General features: G+C 36.0%; 3 protein-coding genes and 1 pseudogene across 4 annotated transcripts; 2 read left to right on the top strand and 2 right to left on the bottom strand.

Annotated features, from left to right (window-relative positions):
* The first annotated feature begins 5491 nt into the window (after positions 1 to 5491).
* Positions 5492 to 7257, top strand: LOC104765143 (uncharacterized). The gene has a single exon (XM_019241019.2). The coding sequence runs from the start codon at positions 5709 to 5711 to the stop codon at positions 7164 to 7166; it is 1458 nt and encodes a 485-aa protein (XP_019096564.2). The 5' UTR covers positions 5492 to 5708; the 3' UTR covers positions 7167 to 7257.
* A 401-nt stretch (positions 7258 to 7658) lies between these two features.
* On the bottom strand, positions 7659 to 9809 carry LOC104765142 (large ribosomal subunit protein uL30w-like). Of its 2 annotated transcripts, XM_087500606.1 has the most exons (7): positions 9699 to 9809; positions 8947 to 9128; positions 8764 to 8861; positions 8625 to 8682; positions 8438 to 8517; positions 8250 to 8351; positions 7659 to 8082 (listed from the first exon to the last, which is right to left on the bottom strand). In XM_087500606.1, the coding sequence occupies exons 2-6, from the start codon at positions 9124 to 9126 to the stop codon at positions 8273 to 8275; spliced, it is 495 nt and encodes a 164-aa protein (XP_087356732.1). In that variant the 5' UTR covers positions 9127 to 9128; positions 9699 to 9809; the 3' UTR covers positions 7659 to 8082; positions 8250 to 8272. The 2 variants fall into 2 exon arrangements, with proteins under 2 accessions (XP_087356732.1, XP_087356731.1); XM_087500605.1 differs by lacking the exons at positions 8438 to 8517; positions 8625 to 8682; positions 8764 to 8861; positions 8947 to 9128; positions 9699 to 9809.
* A 1503-nt stretch (positions 9810 to 11312) lies between these two features.
* On the top strand, positions 11313 to 13832 carry LOC109125418 (uncharacterized). The gene is made up of 3 exons (XM_087500496.1): positions 11313 to 12308; positions 12416 to 13288; positions 13371 to 13832. The coding sequence occupies exons 1-3, from the start codon at positions 11313 to 11315 to the stop codon at positions 13830 to 13832; spliced, it is 2331 nt and encodes a 776-aa protein (XP_087356622.1).
* Positions 13833 to 14132: 300 nt separating this feature from the next.
* LOC104767488 (uncharacterized) lies at positions 14133 to 17575 on the bottom strand (annotated as a pseudogene).
* Positions 17576 to 18157: the final 582 nt, after the last annotated feature.

Raw genomic sequence — 18157 nt, 5'->3', positions numbered from 1 at the left:
GAAGCTATCACAAATCAAAAGTAATGTACAAGACATGTGTCATTTTATTAATCGCCGATTGATTATGAAATGAAAATCCACGATATTTAACATGTGTATTGGAGTCTGGATTTTGATTCAAATGATGTCTCTGATCATATAGTAGATTAAAATCTCATAATTTCATAAGAACGTGTTAATTAAAATCTCATATTATTACACAATAGACATAATAGACATAAATCAATTCGTTAGTTGTCTTATTGTAAAGACATGCAACTTAACAAAATGTTGAGCACATGTATAATAATTTTAGAAACATATTATGCATTCGAAATTTCACTCGACAATTTTATTCTAATTTTGAAATGGCTTACCTTTCAAGTCTTTTTTTTTTCTTTTCTTTTCTTTCAACTAGTTATATCTTATGTGTTAACGATACGAATTGATCGATAAATAGTTTGTAAATATTAATTCCCATATAAAAAAAAATAATTCCCGTTGACCTTTTATCACACGGTTTTACTTGCAACGATTGACTTGGTATATTGATATTCTAACGTCTCTAGCATTTCCAAAGGATATCATAGTTTTTTGTTTGCTTGTTGACTTATTTATTCATATTGTCCATACAAAAATACTATCTCAGTAGCTAGTAATTACCGATGGCGTAAATGTCAATCTTGTTATTTTCTCAAAACATAAAATTTTAAAAGCTAAGGTCTAAGTACAGATAAAAAGTTGGTCAGCTAGTTTGAAAGATTCAGTTCATACATCTCAACCAAATTACACGATATTATTCATTTACTGGTTCAAATCTTTGTTCTTAAGGAAATTAATATGTGACTGAACCTAAAAGTTGAGTTAAATGGAAGTTTCAAACTATCTATTATTGTGTTGAGGTAACACATAATAAAACAATATAAAAACAATTGTCATCATCTATCGCCATCATCAGTTACACATCATGGCCGTCCATTTCAACATGGGGACAAAACTTATGGTTATATTTTAAATTAATGAGATGTTTCCATTAGGTCAAATAGTATTTTAAGCTATTAATAGCTAGTTCATCTACTTTGGAATATATATCTCATATTATAGTTTTTTTTTGCCACACACATATATATATATATATATATATATATATATGGTTTTAAAATGTGAATTTATATCATCTGGAGGCCCCAGCTTTAGAAGGCTAGTTTTCCTTTGCAATATTTGTTTGAAAGCTTGGTCTAGCCACCTAATACATAATTTACCTAGTCAATTATCTGATCATACAGACCTTTTTTTTTTTTTTTGGGCAAAAGAGAATTATACAGATCTATTACTCAAAATACAAGTTATTACTCAAATACAAGTTATTCTACATGAAGCTAAGATAATTCCTTAATTGTTCTCAAAATCATGGGATTTTCATGTCTCTCTCTTGGCCCAAAAATGTCAAAATCAAAGACTTTTAACATTTTGATGAGGTCAATATCTTGATCACAGTATTTATAGAACTTGTACGGCAAGTTGGTCTACGAAAAATACTCATAAACTAAGCCTAGTAGATGAAGTCAAAACATTCGAGTGTTTCCCACGAAAATTACGGTCAAGTCAACTATAAAGATGGTTTTGGAAACGGGAAAACGAAATTTCAAAGTAAAAAGCTAAATTTTGTAATCTTTACCTTTTTACATGGTCAAATCATTTTTTCTTTTTCAACTAACGAAAATATGGTGATGATCACCAGACGGTCCAGACCAACCACGTGTTTAGCTATTTATACTATTAAAATCCAAATTGTACACATAATCACGTAATTATTAGATAATCATGATTATAAATTAATATGAAACATCTTAGTTAGGATAGGTATGACGACCATGCACAATCCATGCCTTGCAATTCAAAAACCACAAGGTGATCAGATCTAGAAGAAAATCATATACATCCAAAAATCAATTAAGAGACTTGATTTGTTTAAAGACCACACAAATAAACATGTACTACAGCTAACCGATATTAATCATGCAGATTATGTAAAACATGTTCAGTAGTTGTGTCAATTTAATATTCAAATTTTGGTCAGGTTTTAGCCTTTTGGGCATATAATTACATGGGTCCATGAATTTTTCCTTTTCTTTTCTTTTGGGCAAATATATCACATTTGGTTACTTTTTTTTTTTTGGAACAAACATATGCTTCCATTCCGTTAACTAGAAAGTAACATACATAACATGTAGAATAGCTTAAACAAAAGAAAAGGACATACCCCAAAATCAAAGACAACAAGAGTACTGGGATAGATAGTAGCAAAAGATATAAGGATCTTGAGAGCTATGGACCAAGTGCTGAATAGCAAACTGGAGCCTGTGAGATCAAGACATATCAATGCAGCTTCCATGAGCAAGTCATTGGAAAGGAAGGTGGCCACTGTCTTGATTCGAAGACTGGGTGGCAATGAAACAGTCAAAGCTGAGGATCTCATCGAAATGAGAAGGTCTACATGAAGTAGTGCTTTGCCAAAGGTGTGAGCAGGGTTGAGAATTCTCTGATTACCGATCACTGCAAGGGTGGTTGCGGTTTTAAGGTTGAAAAGGGGAAGCTTGAAAAGGTTGGGGTAACCACTACTCCTTGGAATGGTGATCATACTGCCCCTATTCTTCAAGCCTAAATGAGGGAATTTCAACAAGTAGATGATATGCATTTTGGAGAGCTTGGAACAAGGAAGTAATGAAGAAAACAAACTAGCTAAACATCTGTAATCCCCCCTCTGCAGAGGTGGAATCATAATGTCGAGTTTAAACCTGGTTATACGTTGAGGCTGAAGGAGTTGAGGGTTTGGTGATATGCGGCAAATATGATCAACGGATGCAAGCAGCATAAATCGCCAGAGAGGCGGGTCAGGGTTAAGAATATATCTCTGCAATGCAGTTCTCCATACCAAAGTAATCAACTTTCCTCGACACAAATAGATGTCAAGCCTATCAGAAGAAACCGAGACTCTACTACCGAGGGGAACCCGACTTGACCAAGTAGAGAAACCCGATAGGATGCAGACTCTACACTCAGAAACTTCTTGTCGAGTACAACCAAACAACCAGGTGACACAGAGGTCTAAACAGGTTGGGTTCAAAACAGCTTTAGCAAATCTAAGCATCTTCCAGTTCAGGGGCAACGCAATTGACCAATATATCCTAAAAGTCAGGAATTTTGGTAAAGAGTGAAAATCGAACCTAGACCAGAGCGGTATCAATGGTGTGCTAGGGAGCGCCAAGGATGTAGGTTTCACCGTCAAAGTCTTTGTCGGCTCCAGTGTCAAAACAGAGCTCCCGTCCAGCTGCAGCCAAGCAAACCACTTGGTGAGGGAAAATATTCCAAGGAGCGGAGAGTTGTTGCGGTTGACAGTTTGAAGAGACGGTAAGACCGGCGGAAACCAAGGCAATTGGGGCGTTCAGGGGACTCAGAGGGAAACATCTCGTGGCTGGGACCACGAAGGAGAATGCACATCGAGACGATTCACTAGAAACTGAGGCAAGGGAAGGGGAGAAAGAAGCTGAAGCATGCTCGGAGTTGAGATCCAAAACCTCAGGGGACTCCGGGAAAATCAAGAGACCATGAAACAAAGGAACAAAGGAACAAAGGATGCAGTAGAGGAATGTAGAGCTTGACAGAACTGATAGAATCCGACGCCGGCGAGCTGGAACCCTACCGACGTCGGGGAGAAGAGTTGGTAGCGGCGCCTCGGTAATAGTGTGTGAGAGAGAAAAATTAGGGCGAACTAGGGGCTCACGATTTTGTTATTTGTAAGCACTCTCTATCACATTTGGTTACTAAACACCAATATATTAGTATCATGCACATGTTTTAACATTATAGAGAAGTCACATTTTCCTTCGTAAGGTGAACTGTAAAATGCGTTTCACAATAAACAAAATAGATGCAAATATAGACATATCTGATCGTATTAGCATGCCGTCATTATCTCGCTAATTACATAAATTATCATTTGTGGCCAATAAGTATCCATATACAAAGGAGAAGGAAGGCAATCATATTCATGAGAATTGATTAGCATGCTAAATCCAGACCATGTGCTGTATTTGTAATTTCACCATATAGAAATTTCAAAAATGGCATGAAACGAACAGTGTTAAGTATAATCCCTTATAAAAACAACAATTAAGAGACACATATATCATAATGATACAAAGCTGGCTTGCACAACAACAACCCCCTCAAGATATAAACAAAGAGAGCCATGTATAGATTCAATGCAATGAATACCTTCCATTGACAAAAAATCTGATCCTCTGTCTCTTTCCTTTATGATCTTTATTATTCATTTTTCCTTTATTATATGTGATTCGTGTGTTTGATGAGTCTCTATGAGAAGAGTTTTCATTGGTTCATGGGATGTTCGAACAAGTTTCGAAAATCACAAGCCATTTCTGGTATTGCATAGCTCAGCTGTCATCGTCAACACTTACCTGTCACCCAAACGAAATCAAGCAAGGCAGATGCATTGATATCTCATCCTCACCTACCATACTATATATCTTAAATTCTTGATTTAGAACCTAAAAAATCAAGATTACTCTGCGCTTTGGAGATGAATATATCTTCATGATTACAACTCAACCAAATAAATCAAGGAAGTAAAATAGTAAACTGAACTTTTGAATATAATAACATCTCTTTTTTCTGATTCCTCCTTATCGTGAATGTACCAGAGACAAGTACAACTAGCTGTACTTGGACTAAAGGTCATTAAAAAAGATGAATGTCATAAATGTGAACAGGTTCGGAGACTAAAATGCACTTATGCAGCAACAAGGTACTACGGAAAATAAGATCTGGGGAATTATTTTTAGTTAATAAATGAGAGCCACTATTGAAGCCACATGGGCATTGTGATTAGTTTTGGAGACAAAGTTTGTATGATATGGCTTAACTAGGCAGAATATTAGCTGGATTATAAGTTTATTAACACTACTCCTTTTTGACACAATAATCTCTTTAACGATTCAGTTTCAATAACCATTCTCGCGTGCATGAATCTGTTATGCACTAGAAACATGATGACTCTATATGTCAGTGATCTTCTGAGACAATGACTAGCTTTGTTTGGTCTTCGAATCTAGAAACGAACATTTAGTAAATGTGTTTGGATATAATCTACCTGTTCGATATCAGCAGTTTTTACTAATTTCAAGGGAATCCAACAGGGGAGAGACCGGTCAAGCAGACGAACAAGGAACTGATCATGGACTATCTTTTTTAATTTTGGCCCAATGAAAACCTTGGCGCAAAATGGGCCTACGACAATTTGGAACCCTAATTTTTTAGATTAGCATCTGGTTCCGACTTCAGACCTTGCAAGTTTTACAAACAAAGAAAGTAATCAGATACGACTATAATAAAGTAACATTATTGTTCTTTACTAACCGAATCAAGACGACAAGACCTAACAGACATATCTCGAACGAATTGTCTAGAATGTAATAGAGCACATTCGACCAAAAAAAAAAAATTGCAATGGCGTAAGTCCATGTACAAAGTATTGTTATGGACTTAGCTTGTTCCCCAAGCATCCATCGATATCCTCTTCTTTGTTGTACGTACCCTATATAGAAGGAGAGTAACAGTTTATCTATATACACGACATGACTCGATTATAGTCTATAATAAATACATCAAGTTAGAAATCCCATCTCTTACAAAATCACATCGTCCTAATGTATTACAAATCTAACCACCCTAGACACATATTTGAAGAATCTCCATGCGAATCTAGAGAAGCAATCTGCAATTTGTGTAAAAGTAAGGTTTCTTTTGAATCTTTAGTATATTATTGCCGTGGATGTAGATCCCATTTTCACAAGGATTGTCTCACAATAACTTATCCAAAGATTTATGAGCATACTCTAACTTTCATTCGTAGAGAGATTTTTGTTCCTTGTGAGGTTTGTGGGAGGGAAGATAAAGGTATATATTACGGATGTTTGCAATGCGATTTCTTTGTACATAGACACTGTATATACTTACCAAAGGTTATAAAGATCACACGTCATTCACATCGTCTCTCTCACAATCTTCGTATCAATGATCATGGCGATAACATTTGTGGAGTTTGTCGGGAATATGTTGAAGCTAGATATGGAGGATATTCTTGTATTGATAAAACATGCAATTATGTTGTCCATTCAACATGTATAATTACTTTCAGTGTGTGGGATGGAAAAGATCTTGAAGAAGAACCTGAACCAGAAGAGATTGACTCTGAAGTTGATTTTGCGGCGTTGGTGGAAATAGATGCAAAATCAAAACGCCATTTTAGCCATGAACATGACCTACTGAGACTCGATATGGACGACAACGAGGAAAGTGAACAAGTATGTCAAGCATGTAGCCTTCCAATTGAATTTGGTAGTTACTTAGGTTGCAAGCAATGCGACTTTGCTCTCCACGACGTGTGTGCGAGTCTTCCTCGGAAGATGGAACATGCGATACATATTCATCCGCTAACCATACATGTTGACACGATGAACTACGAAAATGGGTTCTTCACTTGCACTGTATGTAACCAACGCTCTTGCGGATTCATGTACAAGTGTAGCGAAGAAGATTGTGGATTTAAAATAGATGTCAAGTGTGCTTCTTTTGCGGAACCATTCCACCATTGTACGCACAAACATCCTCTTTATCTCGCAGTATATTTTGATGAATTTATTTATAGCTGTGCAGGTTGCACTCAATCTTCATGGTTTGCAGCACAATGTTACGAAAATTGCTGGTACCCCTTGGAGTTCAAATGCTTGAATTTACCACAATTGGTAAAATACAAGTGTGACACTCATTCACTCACTCTATACGGTAAGAACTATTACTCGAAAAGATCGGAGGAGCAGCTTAAGTGGTGGTGTGAGATTTGTGAAGAAAACATAGACATAGCGAATTTTTGCTACTCCTGCCTTGATTGCTGCACCACTGTACATGTCGACTGCATCTTAGGGAAATATCCTTATTTTAAATCTGGCCATACGATCAAAGTGAGTGGTTTGGAGGTCGAAGGTGCTTCAAACAATGGTGTTTCTCGGCCGATTTGTCATACATGTCACCGTATTTGCCAATACAAACAAGTTTTCAACGCAAAAGATAATGTATGTTTCTGTTCTATCAATTGTATCAAATGAGTCATGTACTATATGCAATGCAAGTCTGTCGATGTAGTCATCATGTCGTGAACGGAAATAAATGACGAGTCCTTACCATTTCAAACTTAAAGAATATCAAAATTTAAGTTTCCGCCGTTACGCTAATGTTTCCTAGGAGTTTTAATTTCAAGGCAAAACGTTTAATTTGGAATCTTTGGGGTCTAACAGAAACTTTGTAGCAGAGTAGAATTGGTTACTCTACCTGCACGGCAGCATCAGTTTTTAGTAATAAAACTTTCCATCCGAACAGAGATAATAATGTTCCACCAATCAATACAAGATAAGTATTCATGGTGGTGAATTACTTTGCTGGTTTGTCACAAGCAAAGCAACGGAAAAGCTAAAGATACCTTCATTCCAAAATTTGTGTTGAAGGGTTTTCTCTAATCTAAGCAAATATAATATGTGCATACATATCAGTCTATATAAAAAAGTTTCAAGTGTCCAAAAACTAACAAGAAAAACGAAATGGATGAGATCAACACCAGGCTTCACCCTGTACACTTTCTTCATGATGTGGTGTAAAGTACAAATTTATATGGGACAATTATGAAATTAGTCTACAATTTAAAACATGGAAAATTTGAAGTCTCCGTCTCAATGGCAACACAAGCAATCATAATTTCAACTTTATAGCAAAACTTTTCCTAGGTAGTTTTAGAGCAGAAACTCTTACCATTCAGTTCATTCTCCTAATGAGCTCACTGATGAAGTTCTCGCGGTTTCCAGCGTCTCCACCTTCCACATAATGGTTCCTCTTCTTCTTCATCCCTCCCAATGGCGCCTTCAACTGGAATGGCCACAAAAAGTTGTTGGCCTCCTTGAAATGTGGCCCAACCGTCATGATCTCATGGATCAGATCTTCCACACAGATTATGCCATGCTTCCCTAGCCCCTGATTCAACGACATAGGAGAATATAAATATAGACTTTTGATGATTAACATCAATCCAAATCTTTGAGACCAATTTGATCCAACACTGTTGATAAAGCATCAATATTAAAGGGTGGGAGAAAAGGCATCCTAATATGAATAGAACCAGACATGACGAAGGTATTCACCTGGTCTACAATGGAGTTGTCTGTCAAGGCAATCCTCTGGTGGTTAAGCTTTCCAAAACCTCGTTTGTAACCAATTCCTTCACACTTTTTAAGTTTGGGTACCTGAGGAAAACAAGAGTTTCCCATGGGTAAGACTAACAGACTTAAATGGAAAAGTTTTAAAATGTTGTAAGTGAGAATAGATGTACCCATAGGTCACATAGGGTTCAACACGGCGAAGCATGTTAATAGTTGCCTTGTTGACCTTCAAGAATACACCATTGAAAATCTGCAATAAAGTATCATAGTGTCAGATACGATCCCTTTTTTTTTCTTTTTTTTTTTTCTTTTTAAATTTGGTTTAAATGTACAAATCTCTCATCATAAGATGGTTACCTGTCTTAGACGCAAAAGCTGCAAAATCTTCTTTGTCTTTGGGTCAATGGCATTGATACTGATGAATGAAAAACAAAATGAGAAAACAGTTCTAGAAGTGAAACATCCCTCACATTTGGGAGATTGAAGATCACATTACCCCCGGATACGGATAATGAAAAGCAATTTTGCTTCCGGGTCAACATAAAAGCCTCCTTTCAACTTTGCCTCACGCTTCAGCTGGATTAACTCCATTTCCTGTAGAAAACTCTCCATGAATTTGCATTTCGCACATTAGACAAAATTGCAAATTAAACTTGAATTAGAAAAAGAAAAAATATACTTTTTCCTGGTACTCCTTGGAGTACTGCTTGGCCCGGTTAAAAATGAGTTTCCTCTTGTCAGCATTATGCTTTTTGGCAGCCTCAAGCTCCTGTTTCTTGGCGAGTGCCCATTCTTCCTCCCTCTTTCTCTTCTTCAACTCTGATTCAGGAACAACAGTCTTGGATTCTGCCTCAGTCATTTCTGTAAAATGACATAGCCAAAGAACAAACTTGTATTACATAATCGTCTTAGTGGTATAACCAATTCGTGTTGGTTTGGCTACACTTGTCCTGGAGAGGGAAACTGAAAAACATAAACAAAACCAAACGCTACAGCCCTTTTAAATAACTAAAGAGAAACCTAATAAGTGTAATTTTTAGCATAATAAAGAATTAACTGGAAATGCGTTACATAAGTGGTTTCACCTCGTTACTAGCATCATCCTCATCCATCTCTATTGTCATACAAGCCTAAGAAATGGGTCTATAAGCCAATTACATTCTACCACAGTGGTTATGAGCTTCAAGACTCTTAAATTTCAAAACCAATCCAATAGGCAAGATCACAGGGGTTTTTTTAGGGAGCTTAATAAGGACTCCACATTCGGAATAGCTAAGATCTGTTTAGGCCAAATAAAGCCGCAACACTACCAAAATTAAACACAAATAGCTTTCCTTAAATTCCTAACAATGAACAATTCAAACATAGCTGGAAACACGATTGAATTCTCCAATGAGTTTGAGACGGAGAAGAGAAAGAAGAAAGACTAACCGGCGATCACGAACGTCGTCGGCGGTTGAACACAGAGTGGAGGCGGGGGCCGTTACGGGAGTGAGAAAGAGGAAAAATAAATTCTTTTTTTATAGTATAGTAGGGGCTTTGTTTATGTTTTTATTTTTTTCTTAAGATTTGCGCTTTTAACCCTTTAGAATCACGATATCTATTGTTTTTTGACTTAGATGATTTGGTTTCTCAAAACAGACCCTAAATTATATTTCTACCCTCTTCTATAAATATATATTTAAAAAAGCTTATATTAGTGTCAAATGTCAATTTTTTTTTTCTTCTTAAATTTCATTATTATATGTCAAAAAAATTCAAAGATGTCATTTAATGATAATAAGTCGATTTGACGAGAAATTTTGGGTCTACATGTAATATAGAGAAAGTATAAGCGGAAAACTAACTTTTTGGAAGAATTTAGAGGCAAAAGTTGAGAAAGAAGAAAAAAAAAGAGAAAATCACTAGTTTGATCCAAACTGAGCAGTTAATTGCTAGATTAGCTCCTAAAATTTGAGGGTCAGTTTGGTTAGTTTCATACCGAAAATATCTTTTTTTGCTTTATTAGGAAAAAAAAATCAATATTACCCTTGATTAAAAATTCCTGCAATTTCGTTTTTTTTTTTTTTTTATAAAAGTCTGCCATACAAGTAATGACAGATTAATTTGTAAGTAGCAGATTTATTGTCCATGGCAGTTTTTCTTTGGTAGACTTATTTTAGATGGCATATTAATTTGCAGAGTTTGACGGCAGATTTGTTTTCTATGGCAGATTTATTTGAAGTGTGTAACGACAGTTTTTTTGTGAACAACAGATTTTCTTAACGCGACAGACTTATTTATAAAGTCATGACAGATTTTCATTGTTTTAGTCAAATTTCTAGGAATTTTGTGGCAGATTTTTTATGATTGTTGTAACAGTTTTATTTTTCACTTAAAAAATCTGTCACATTGCGACAGATTTATAAACGTAAAATTAATTGCTAGTTTGACATATAGTGGTGACAGATTTTTTGTAAGTTATGACTGATTTTTGGATTGAAGGAAAAATCTGTTGTTTGATAAAAAATTTTCGAAAGTCTTTTTAAAATTGCTATATTGACCCACATGCACAATATACGTTATGGCAGATTTTCTTATGTTATGACAGTTGTTTTTTCCTACTAAAAAATTTGCTGCTTGATAACAAATTTATTATATATGAATACAATGATAACAGATTTGTTTTATGTTGATATAGTGACAACAAATTTTTTTCAGGGTAATGACAGATTTATAAGTGCCTTTTGTGACAGATTTTTTTAAAGTTAAGCGACAGACTTTTGTAGCAGTTGCCATATATGGCGAGAATCTAGGATTTACCTTATTTTTTCTCTTTTGTATCGTGCCTCCCCTCCCCCTATATCGACTGAAATTTTTTTTCTCTTTTGGGTTCATCTTATTTTTTCCATAAATTCCTTCTTCCTCCTCTCCAATGTGGATTTAATCATGCTTTCTTTCCTTTTGGGGTTCATAATCGACTTCTCTATTATTTTCCTTTTAAGGTGGTTTTTTTTTAATCCATTCCTTCACGTTTTAGAGTGATTGTTACACAACCAAGAGAATATGAAGCATGTGATTCTCGTTTGTGGTAATTGGATCTTTGACAATAACAAATGGTTGTTTGTTGTTGATAATGAAAGGGGCTCACGAATTCTACAATGTAACGATCAAAGCAGATTTGATGATTGCATTGAAATGGTATATGAGGATTACAGGCTGGATAACAAGGTATTTGATGTTGTCTTGAGTTACAAGATCTCGAAGAGGTTATTGCAGGATTTACCCAGTGATACACGACCAGTTATTATCGATAATTCTCGTCAGTTGCACACTTTTCTGGGACAATTGGAAAGGGTTACAGGTCGACCTTGTGTTGAAGTGAAGAAGAAAATACAGACTGATTTGAATCACAAAGGTAAGAAACGAGGAAGAGATGAAAATGATCAGGTTGGAGAAGAGTATCTTGATATGGCCATCGACACAAATGAAGAAGAGATCGATGAAGATGATAGTAGATTTGATTATTGTGATGATTCTGACGGAACAGATTCTGATGATGAGAATTTTACCATGTATGGAATTCCACCAGAAGAAGAGGATCATAAATTGCCAATGAAGAACAGGAGTTCATCTTTTTATATTGAAGAAAATAAGGAACCTGTTGATGTCTCAAAGGTAGACTTGTCTTCTGTGAATTTGGTTGTTGGGCAAATGTATGATACAAAGGAGCACCTAGAAACACGGTTGAAGATACTAACCTTGGTACAAAGGTTTGATTATTTTGTTTACAAATCGAGACCAACACTATTGATTGTCAAGTGTTGGGTTAAAGGATGCAAGTGGAGGGTAAGAGCTGCAACAATAAATCACTTTCCAAAGTTTGAGGTCCGAGTGTTTATTTCAGCACATACATGTTCTGTAATAGAGCGCTCTACACGTGCCCGACAAGCAGATCATCATATTCTAGGAGAGTTGTACAAAGATTTTGTTGGTGGAGTTGGTCCCAAGGTACTGCCAATGCATGTTGCTGAAGCGTTAAATAAACGCTTTCAAATCAAGGTATAATTTTTCCATTTATTTAGCATTATTTTGATTATTTTGTTTAGCTTTAGCATTATTCCGTTTTTTTTTCACAACAGTGAAAAAAAAATATTTGTTGATGATAGATGGATTATTGGAAAGCATATCGAACGTTAAGGCATGCTTGCGAGTTGGTCAAGGGTAGTCCAGAGAGTGGTTATGAGCAGCTTCCTACATATTTGTATATGATAAAAAGGGCAAATCCTGGAACTTTTACACAGCTTGATGTTGATGAAGCTCAAAGATTTAAGTACTGTTTTCTAGCATTTGGTGCAAGCATACAGGGATTTCCGTTTTTGAGGAAAGTGGTTGTTGTGGATGGTACTTTTTTACAGGGAAAATACTTAGGGACACTACTGACAGCAACAGCTCAAGATGGCAATTTTCAGATTTTTCCAATTGCTTTCGCCGTGGTTGATACAGAGAATGATGAATCATGGGAATGGTTTCTCAAGCAACTCAGCTGTGTGATACCTGATGATGAAAGCCTTTCCATTATTTCTGATAGGCACAAATCAATTGGGAAAGCTATTAAAAAGGTTTATCCGAAGTCTAGTAGGGGAATATGCACATACCATATGTACAAGAATATTTTGGTTCGGTTTAAAGGTCGAGCAGAATTTGCTTTGGTTAAAAAGGCGGCAAATGCTTTTAGACTTATCGGCTTTCAAACCACATTTGATCAGATAGAAGCCATGAATCCAGCACTACATGAGTACCTCGTAAGGGCTGATGTGCGTATGTGGACTCGTGTACATTTCCCAGGTGATAGGTACAACTTGCTTACAAGCAACATTGCAGAATCAATGAATAAGGTCATGTCACATGCTAGGAGCTTTCCTATTGTACAACTATTGGAAGAAATAAGGTCCATGATGACTAGGTGGTTTTCAGATAGAAGGACTGATGCATTGAAGATGACAACAGACTTGACTCGTGGTGTAGAGAAAATTCTCCAGGTCTGTTCGTTTTCATCCTTTCTTAGCAAGTGTGTATGTTATACAACTAAGTTTCTAATATAATGTCGCTATTATTTTATAGGGCAGTGTGGAACATGCTAAGTTACTTACTGTCCAAGATATCGATGCACACCAAGTACAAGTAACAAGTGGAACATCTCTGCATGTTGTCAATTTGAAAGATAAAAAGTGTACGTGTCGCAGGTTTGACTTGGAGAAACTCCCTTGTGTACATGCAATTGCGGCCGGTGAATTCAGAAACATTTTTCGCATTTCAATGAGTCATCCTTATTATCGGAAACACTACGTTTACACTTCCTACGAGAATGCCATCATGCCAAGGGAGCTTGATAAATCTGTTCCTGGACATGTGATAACGAAGGTATGTAGACCATCGATTCCAAAACAACAACCAGGTAGACCAAAGAATTCAAGAATCAAATCAGCATTGGAAATTGCAATGGAAAAGAAGAAGCCAAGAAAACAATACACATGTGGTAATTGCAACCAAGTAGGACATAATCGCAAGACATGTACTCTATAATTTCCTAATTTTTGTTATCTTCCCAAGTTCTCTTTATTTTTTTGTTGAAAATGACGATGCTTTCATTGACATAGAACTCTTTTTAGTTCAAAGTTCTTTTATATTCTCCACTTCTTTTGTTACTAACAATTTAAAATTTAAAATGAGTATATTATCATCATTCACGTTCAAATTCACATGCAAAAGAAGAATAGTCTTCAAGTTATATTATCATCATTCACGTTCAAATTCACATGCAAAAGAAGAATATTCTACAATTATAATGTTATTAGAAAACGTAAGGCAATGAAACAAAATAGTCTACAAGGACTCATCAACTAGGGAAGGGATGATAATAGCTTTAGCTCGAGGAGGTGAATCAGTCATATTAGCTGGTATGGCTAATTCTCTGACTTCGTCGTATAATTCCGTTGCAAGCTTAATCCGAAGAGCCAACATGTTCTCATCGCAAAGCCCATCAAATGTTTTCCGAAGAGCTAAACATTCAATGTACTTAAGAGCATACACAACACAATCACCTGGATTTTCATTCCGAGGAACATTTTTCTTCACCCTTCTCAATTCCAACATTGCTCTGCTCTTTTTACGGTTTGTCTCAGGAATCATGTCACTTAAAATCGCTGGAATCATTCGCCTTAAAGGCAAACATGCAATGGTCATTTGTTCGTCATTCACCAAGGTTGGTATGCTATCATAGATGTGAATCTTCTTACCTCGCAAGTCAATATCCAAAGCCACCCAATGGTTCCCATTGACAAAAAGACAAGCGTATAAGTTATCCACATCAATCCACCACTTCTTGTTCGTAGCTGACTCCTCAGGATATTCACCAAAAACGTGTTTCACATAGGAATCCCGAAACACAAAATTCTTAGGCCCCATATCAAACTGCATGTAGTCATTCTTCAATGTAGTCATCAGATCTTGGTCTAAGAAAGCTATGCGCTCTTTAGGATACAGACAAGGCTCACGCATATATCTTCGCCGGAACATAGCCATTGCACAACCCATGTGCTACATTCAAAAAAATAAAAACTAGAATAAGCGAAAATATAGTATTGAATAAACGCCTATACTAAATTATCAAAAATAAACTTACATGTTCTGTCAACCATCCATAGTCATAGCTTGGCCAATGTTTCCTTGGAGTCATAATTTTCCAATAGAATCTCACAGCTGCGTTGCTGGTGCTAAGTGGCTCTTCCCTGTGAATATAAGAAAGAGTTAGTACATATATAGATAATGATAATAACTTTTATAAACTATTCAGAGTTGTTGATGTATACTTATCAAGGCTGAGAAAATCCAGAAGTCTCTGATGTTTCTCATCATCTACAGGCTTAAGATGATCGCCTAACACATTATCACCCTCTGTAATGATCCGCTTGACTGTCGAGTTACCAAGGTAAGGATACTTCTGCGATTTTGCCAACTGGGGCACGCGTCTATAAGTCTTCGAAGGTCCAGGTCCATCCAACTTCGTCAAAGCCTCTCAAAGGCGGTTTAATGTCACCTTAAGTTTTTTATGTACCAACTGATCCTCCTTGTTAGACCATGTATCTTCAGAACTGGAAGCTATTTTCAATTTAGCTTTCTGAACTTGGGTAGTAATATCCTCAACATCGTCAGAAGCAAGACCAGTAATCTTCTTTTTCTTGGAAGTTTCCTTCTTCCCAACCTTCACAGATTCCTTCCTCACCACCCTTTGAACTGGAAATTCATCTTATGATGTCTGCTTCATTTCAACAATCCATGACTGCAACCAAACAAAACATTCCAAGGAGGTAAGAAAATCGAACATGAGAAGAAAAACAATTCATGATATGTTTAAGAAAAAAACAAACAGAACATGAGAAGTTTAAAAAAAACAGAACATGAGAAGTTTAAAAAAAACAGAACATGAGAAGTTTAAAAAAAACAGAACATGAGAAGTTTTATAAATTCAGAACATGAGAAGTTTTAAAAAAACAGAACATGAGAAGTAAAAAAAAAAAACAGAACATGAGAAATAAAAAAATAAAACGACGTGATCGAGTTTTTTAAAAACAGAACATGAGAAGTTTTAGACAACAACAGAACATGAGAAGTAAAGGAAAATGTAACTTACAGGTGCTTTACTTGTTCCCTCATCATCGTTAATGGTGTGCGAACTGGCATCATTCCGTACATCAGCGTCTTTTGGCTCTTTTCTTTCTTTCTCCAATGCTTTAATCCTCTCACCCATCTCCTCTTTGAACACCGTCATTTTTTTTCAACGAATGTTTCAAATTTACTCTCCAAAGCATCTATTCGACTGTTGAGTGTTTTGCCCAAGTCAGAAATAGTCTCATTCATTTTCTCAATCGCCCTCCAAATATCCAAAGAAATTGACTTGTCATCCTTACCATCCTACAATAACATATTCATTAATATCATAATAGAGAAGACAAAAAATGTTAATCAATTACGGTAAAGGAAAACAAAACCTTACCTCCATGTTGGTTACATTTTCTCCTTGTTCACATTTAGGATCACTATCTGTCAATCTTTTTTTCTTAGGATTGCACCCTCTGTTGTCATTCACCTTATCAGCTTCAGTACTTCTTTTCTTCTTTTTTGAACTTATACCAACTGTTTTGACACAACTCCAAGCATCTAGAGACAAACGGTTATGAATGAGATCTTTAAGTAGCTCGTCTAGGTGTAGATCCGTATGCTCATCTGTGTCAGACCATAGAGGATACATGTTTTCCTCTGAAACATGAACCATATGCCTAACACGAACCTACAAGCCATGAATAAAGTGATTAACACTGGTAATAACTTTAAATTCACACAAATTATTTGTTGATGTCAAAAGTATTTTTTTTTTAAAGATAGTAACAAACTAGCACCACTACTAACCTGTCCATGCAACTTCTTCTCGTTTTGGATGAAGTTTGTGAAGTTGATACGTTTTCGAGATGATCGCCAATCAAGAAGTGGAACACTAGTGGTTTCTATCCTTCTAAACCCATAACTTTCTCCTATTCCAGTAACACTCTCATAAAACCAAATTAACAAAGCATGACACACCCGTGTATGGTGTATGAATCTCTGTCATAGTCAACCATCTTCACAGAATTCACTAGACTACTAAAAGCAACCCGACCCCATGGATGTTTTTCAAAAGCAACTGGATCTAAAACTCTCTTAGCGGTTGCCAACAGGATTCTAGATGTATGATGAATTCCATGTACGCATACTGACAACAAACATAACCTACCAACCATCATCCTCTTATCAAGATGCCATGTTTTGCTAGAATCAATAACCTTTACCAACTCACTCCACATAGGACCATCAAGGGTTGTTGGTATTTTCATTTCTTTCCAGAAATCATGGTGATCAACATCAAAGTTCTCTAAAAGGTCAAATGCATCACAATTTAACCTTGTTATCTCTGCAAACTCATTTAAAGAAAATCTAATTGGCCTATTATCGATCAAAGACCAAACCTCATGAATGTTGTTGATTCTCAGCTGATGTGTGAGTAGAAAGTGAACTCTCTGCGCAGCCCAGGTGTATTCTAATTCAGCAAACTTTATAAACACTCCAAGAGATGAGTCCTTGAGTTTATCCCACACGTCCACCCCTAATCCTTCTCTCAAGATTCCAATTTTGGACACAAAACAATTGTGGTTCATGCTCCTATGTTGGAGAGGCGATTTCCCTTCTTCATAAAGTAGAGGAGGATATTTGATGATATTGCTTGATGATGCCATTCCTAAACATACAAAAAAAAAAACAGTTAGGATAAAACTAAATCGTTCACAAGTTGGCAGTTTTAAAAAGACACACACACACACAATACTTATATAATATGAAAGAAGCTAAAACATAAGAGGAAGTAACGAAAGGGGACCCAAAAAAGTACAATGCATCATCCACAATGTGAGCTCTTATTATATATTACCGATGAAAACAATCAGAAAAGAACAGCATACCAAATAAAAAGCTAAATGAACCTAAAAGAAGCTGGACGAATGCTAAACTGGGTTTCCTTTAAATTGTGCTTGGAACTGAAGATCTGAATCATCAAAAATACAATAGAGAAATTAAACAGTGAAGATAAACACTTATCATGTTCACTGGACCTAGCCTATCATGTCTCTGTTATGTTTTTGAAAATAGATTTGACGAAAAGCAAACTATTCGAACTGTTGACTTCAAGATTACTAGAAAACCAAACAATTCAAAATTTTAGTACTACTAGGTAAAATAAGTCGGGTTGATGGACTCATCCGTATTCAATCCAACAATAGAAAAGAATCAGTGTGGGTCTAAGCGGATTTAACCGAAAGAAT

This window comes from Camelina sativa, chromosome 19, assembly GCF_030686135.1.
Source record: "Camelina sativa cultivar CO46 ecotype springtype chromosome 19, ASM3068613v1".
Lineage (NCBI taxonomy): Eukaryota > Viridiplantae > Streptophyta > Magnoliopsida > Brassicales > Brassicaceae > Camelina > Camelina sativa.
This window is presented reverse-complemented; position numbering and strand designations above follow the sequence as displayed.

What these genes read in the sequence shown, in the direction of transcription:
- LOC104765143 (XM_019241019.2), top strand. Translation starts at nt 5,709, where the DNA reads ATGTATTACAAATCTAACCACCCTAGACACATATTTGAAGAATCTCCA.
- LOC104765142 (XM_087500606.1), bottom strand. Translation starts at nt 9,126, where the DNA reads ATGACTGAGGCAGAATCCAAGACTGTTGTTCCTGAATCAGAGTTGAAG. An exon ending in CCAAGGAGTACCAGGAAAAA is followed by an intron (nt 8,862 to 8,946) that starts GTATATTTTTTC and finishes AGTTTTCTACAG; the next exon opens with GAAATGGAGTTAATCCAGCT. An exon ending in GAACCCTATGTGACCTATGG is followed by an intron (nt 8,352 to 8,437) that starts GTACATCTATTC and finishes TGTTTTCCTCAG; the next exon opens with GTACCCAAACTTAAAAAGTG.
- LOC109125418 (XM_087500496.1), top strand. Translation starts at nt 11,313, where the DNA reads ATGAAGCATGTGATTCTCGTTTGTGGTAATTGGATCTTTGACAATAAC. An exon ending in ATAAACGCTTTCAAATCAAG is followed by an intron (nt 12,309 to 12,415) that starts GTATAATTTTTC and finishes TGTTGATGATAG; the next exon opens with ATGGATTATTGGAAAGCATA. An exon ending in GTGTAGAGAAAATTCTCCAG is followed by an intron (nt 13,289 to 13,370) that starts GTCTGTTCGTTT and finishes ATTATTTTATAG; the next exon opens with GGCAGTGTGGAACATGCTAA.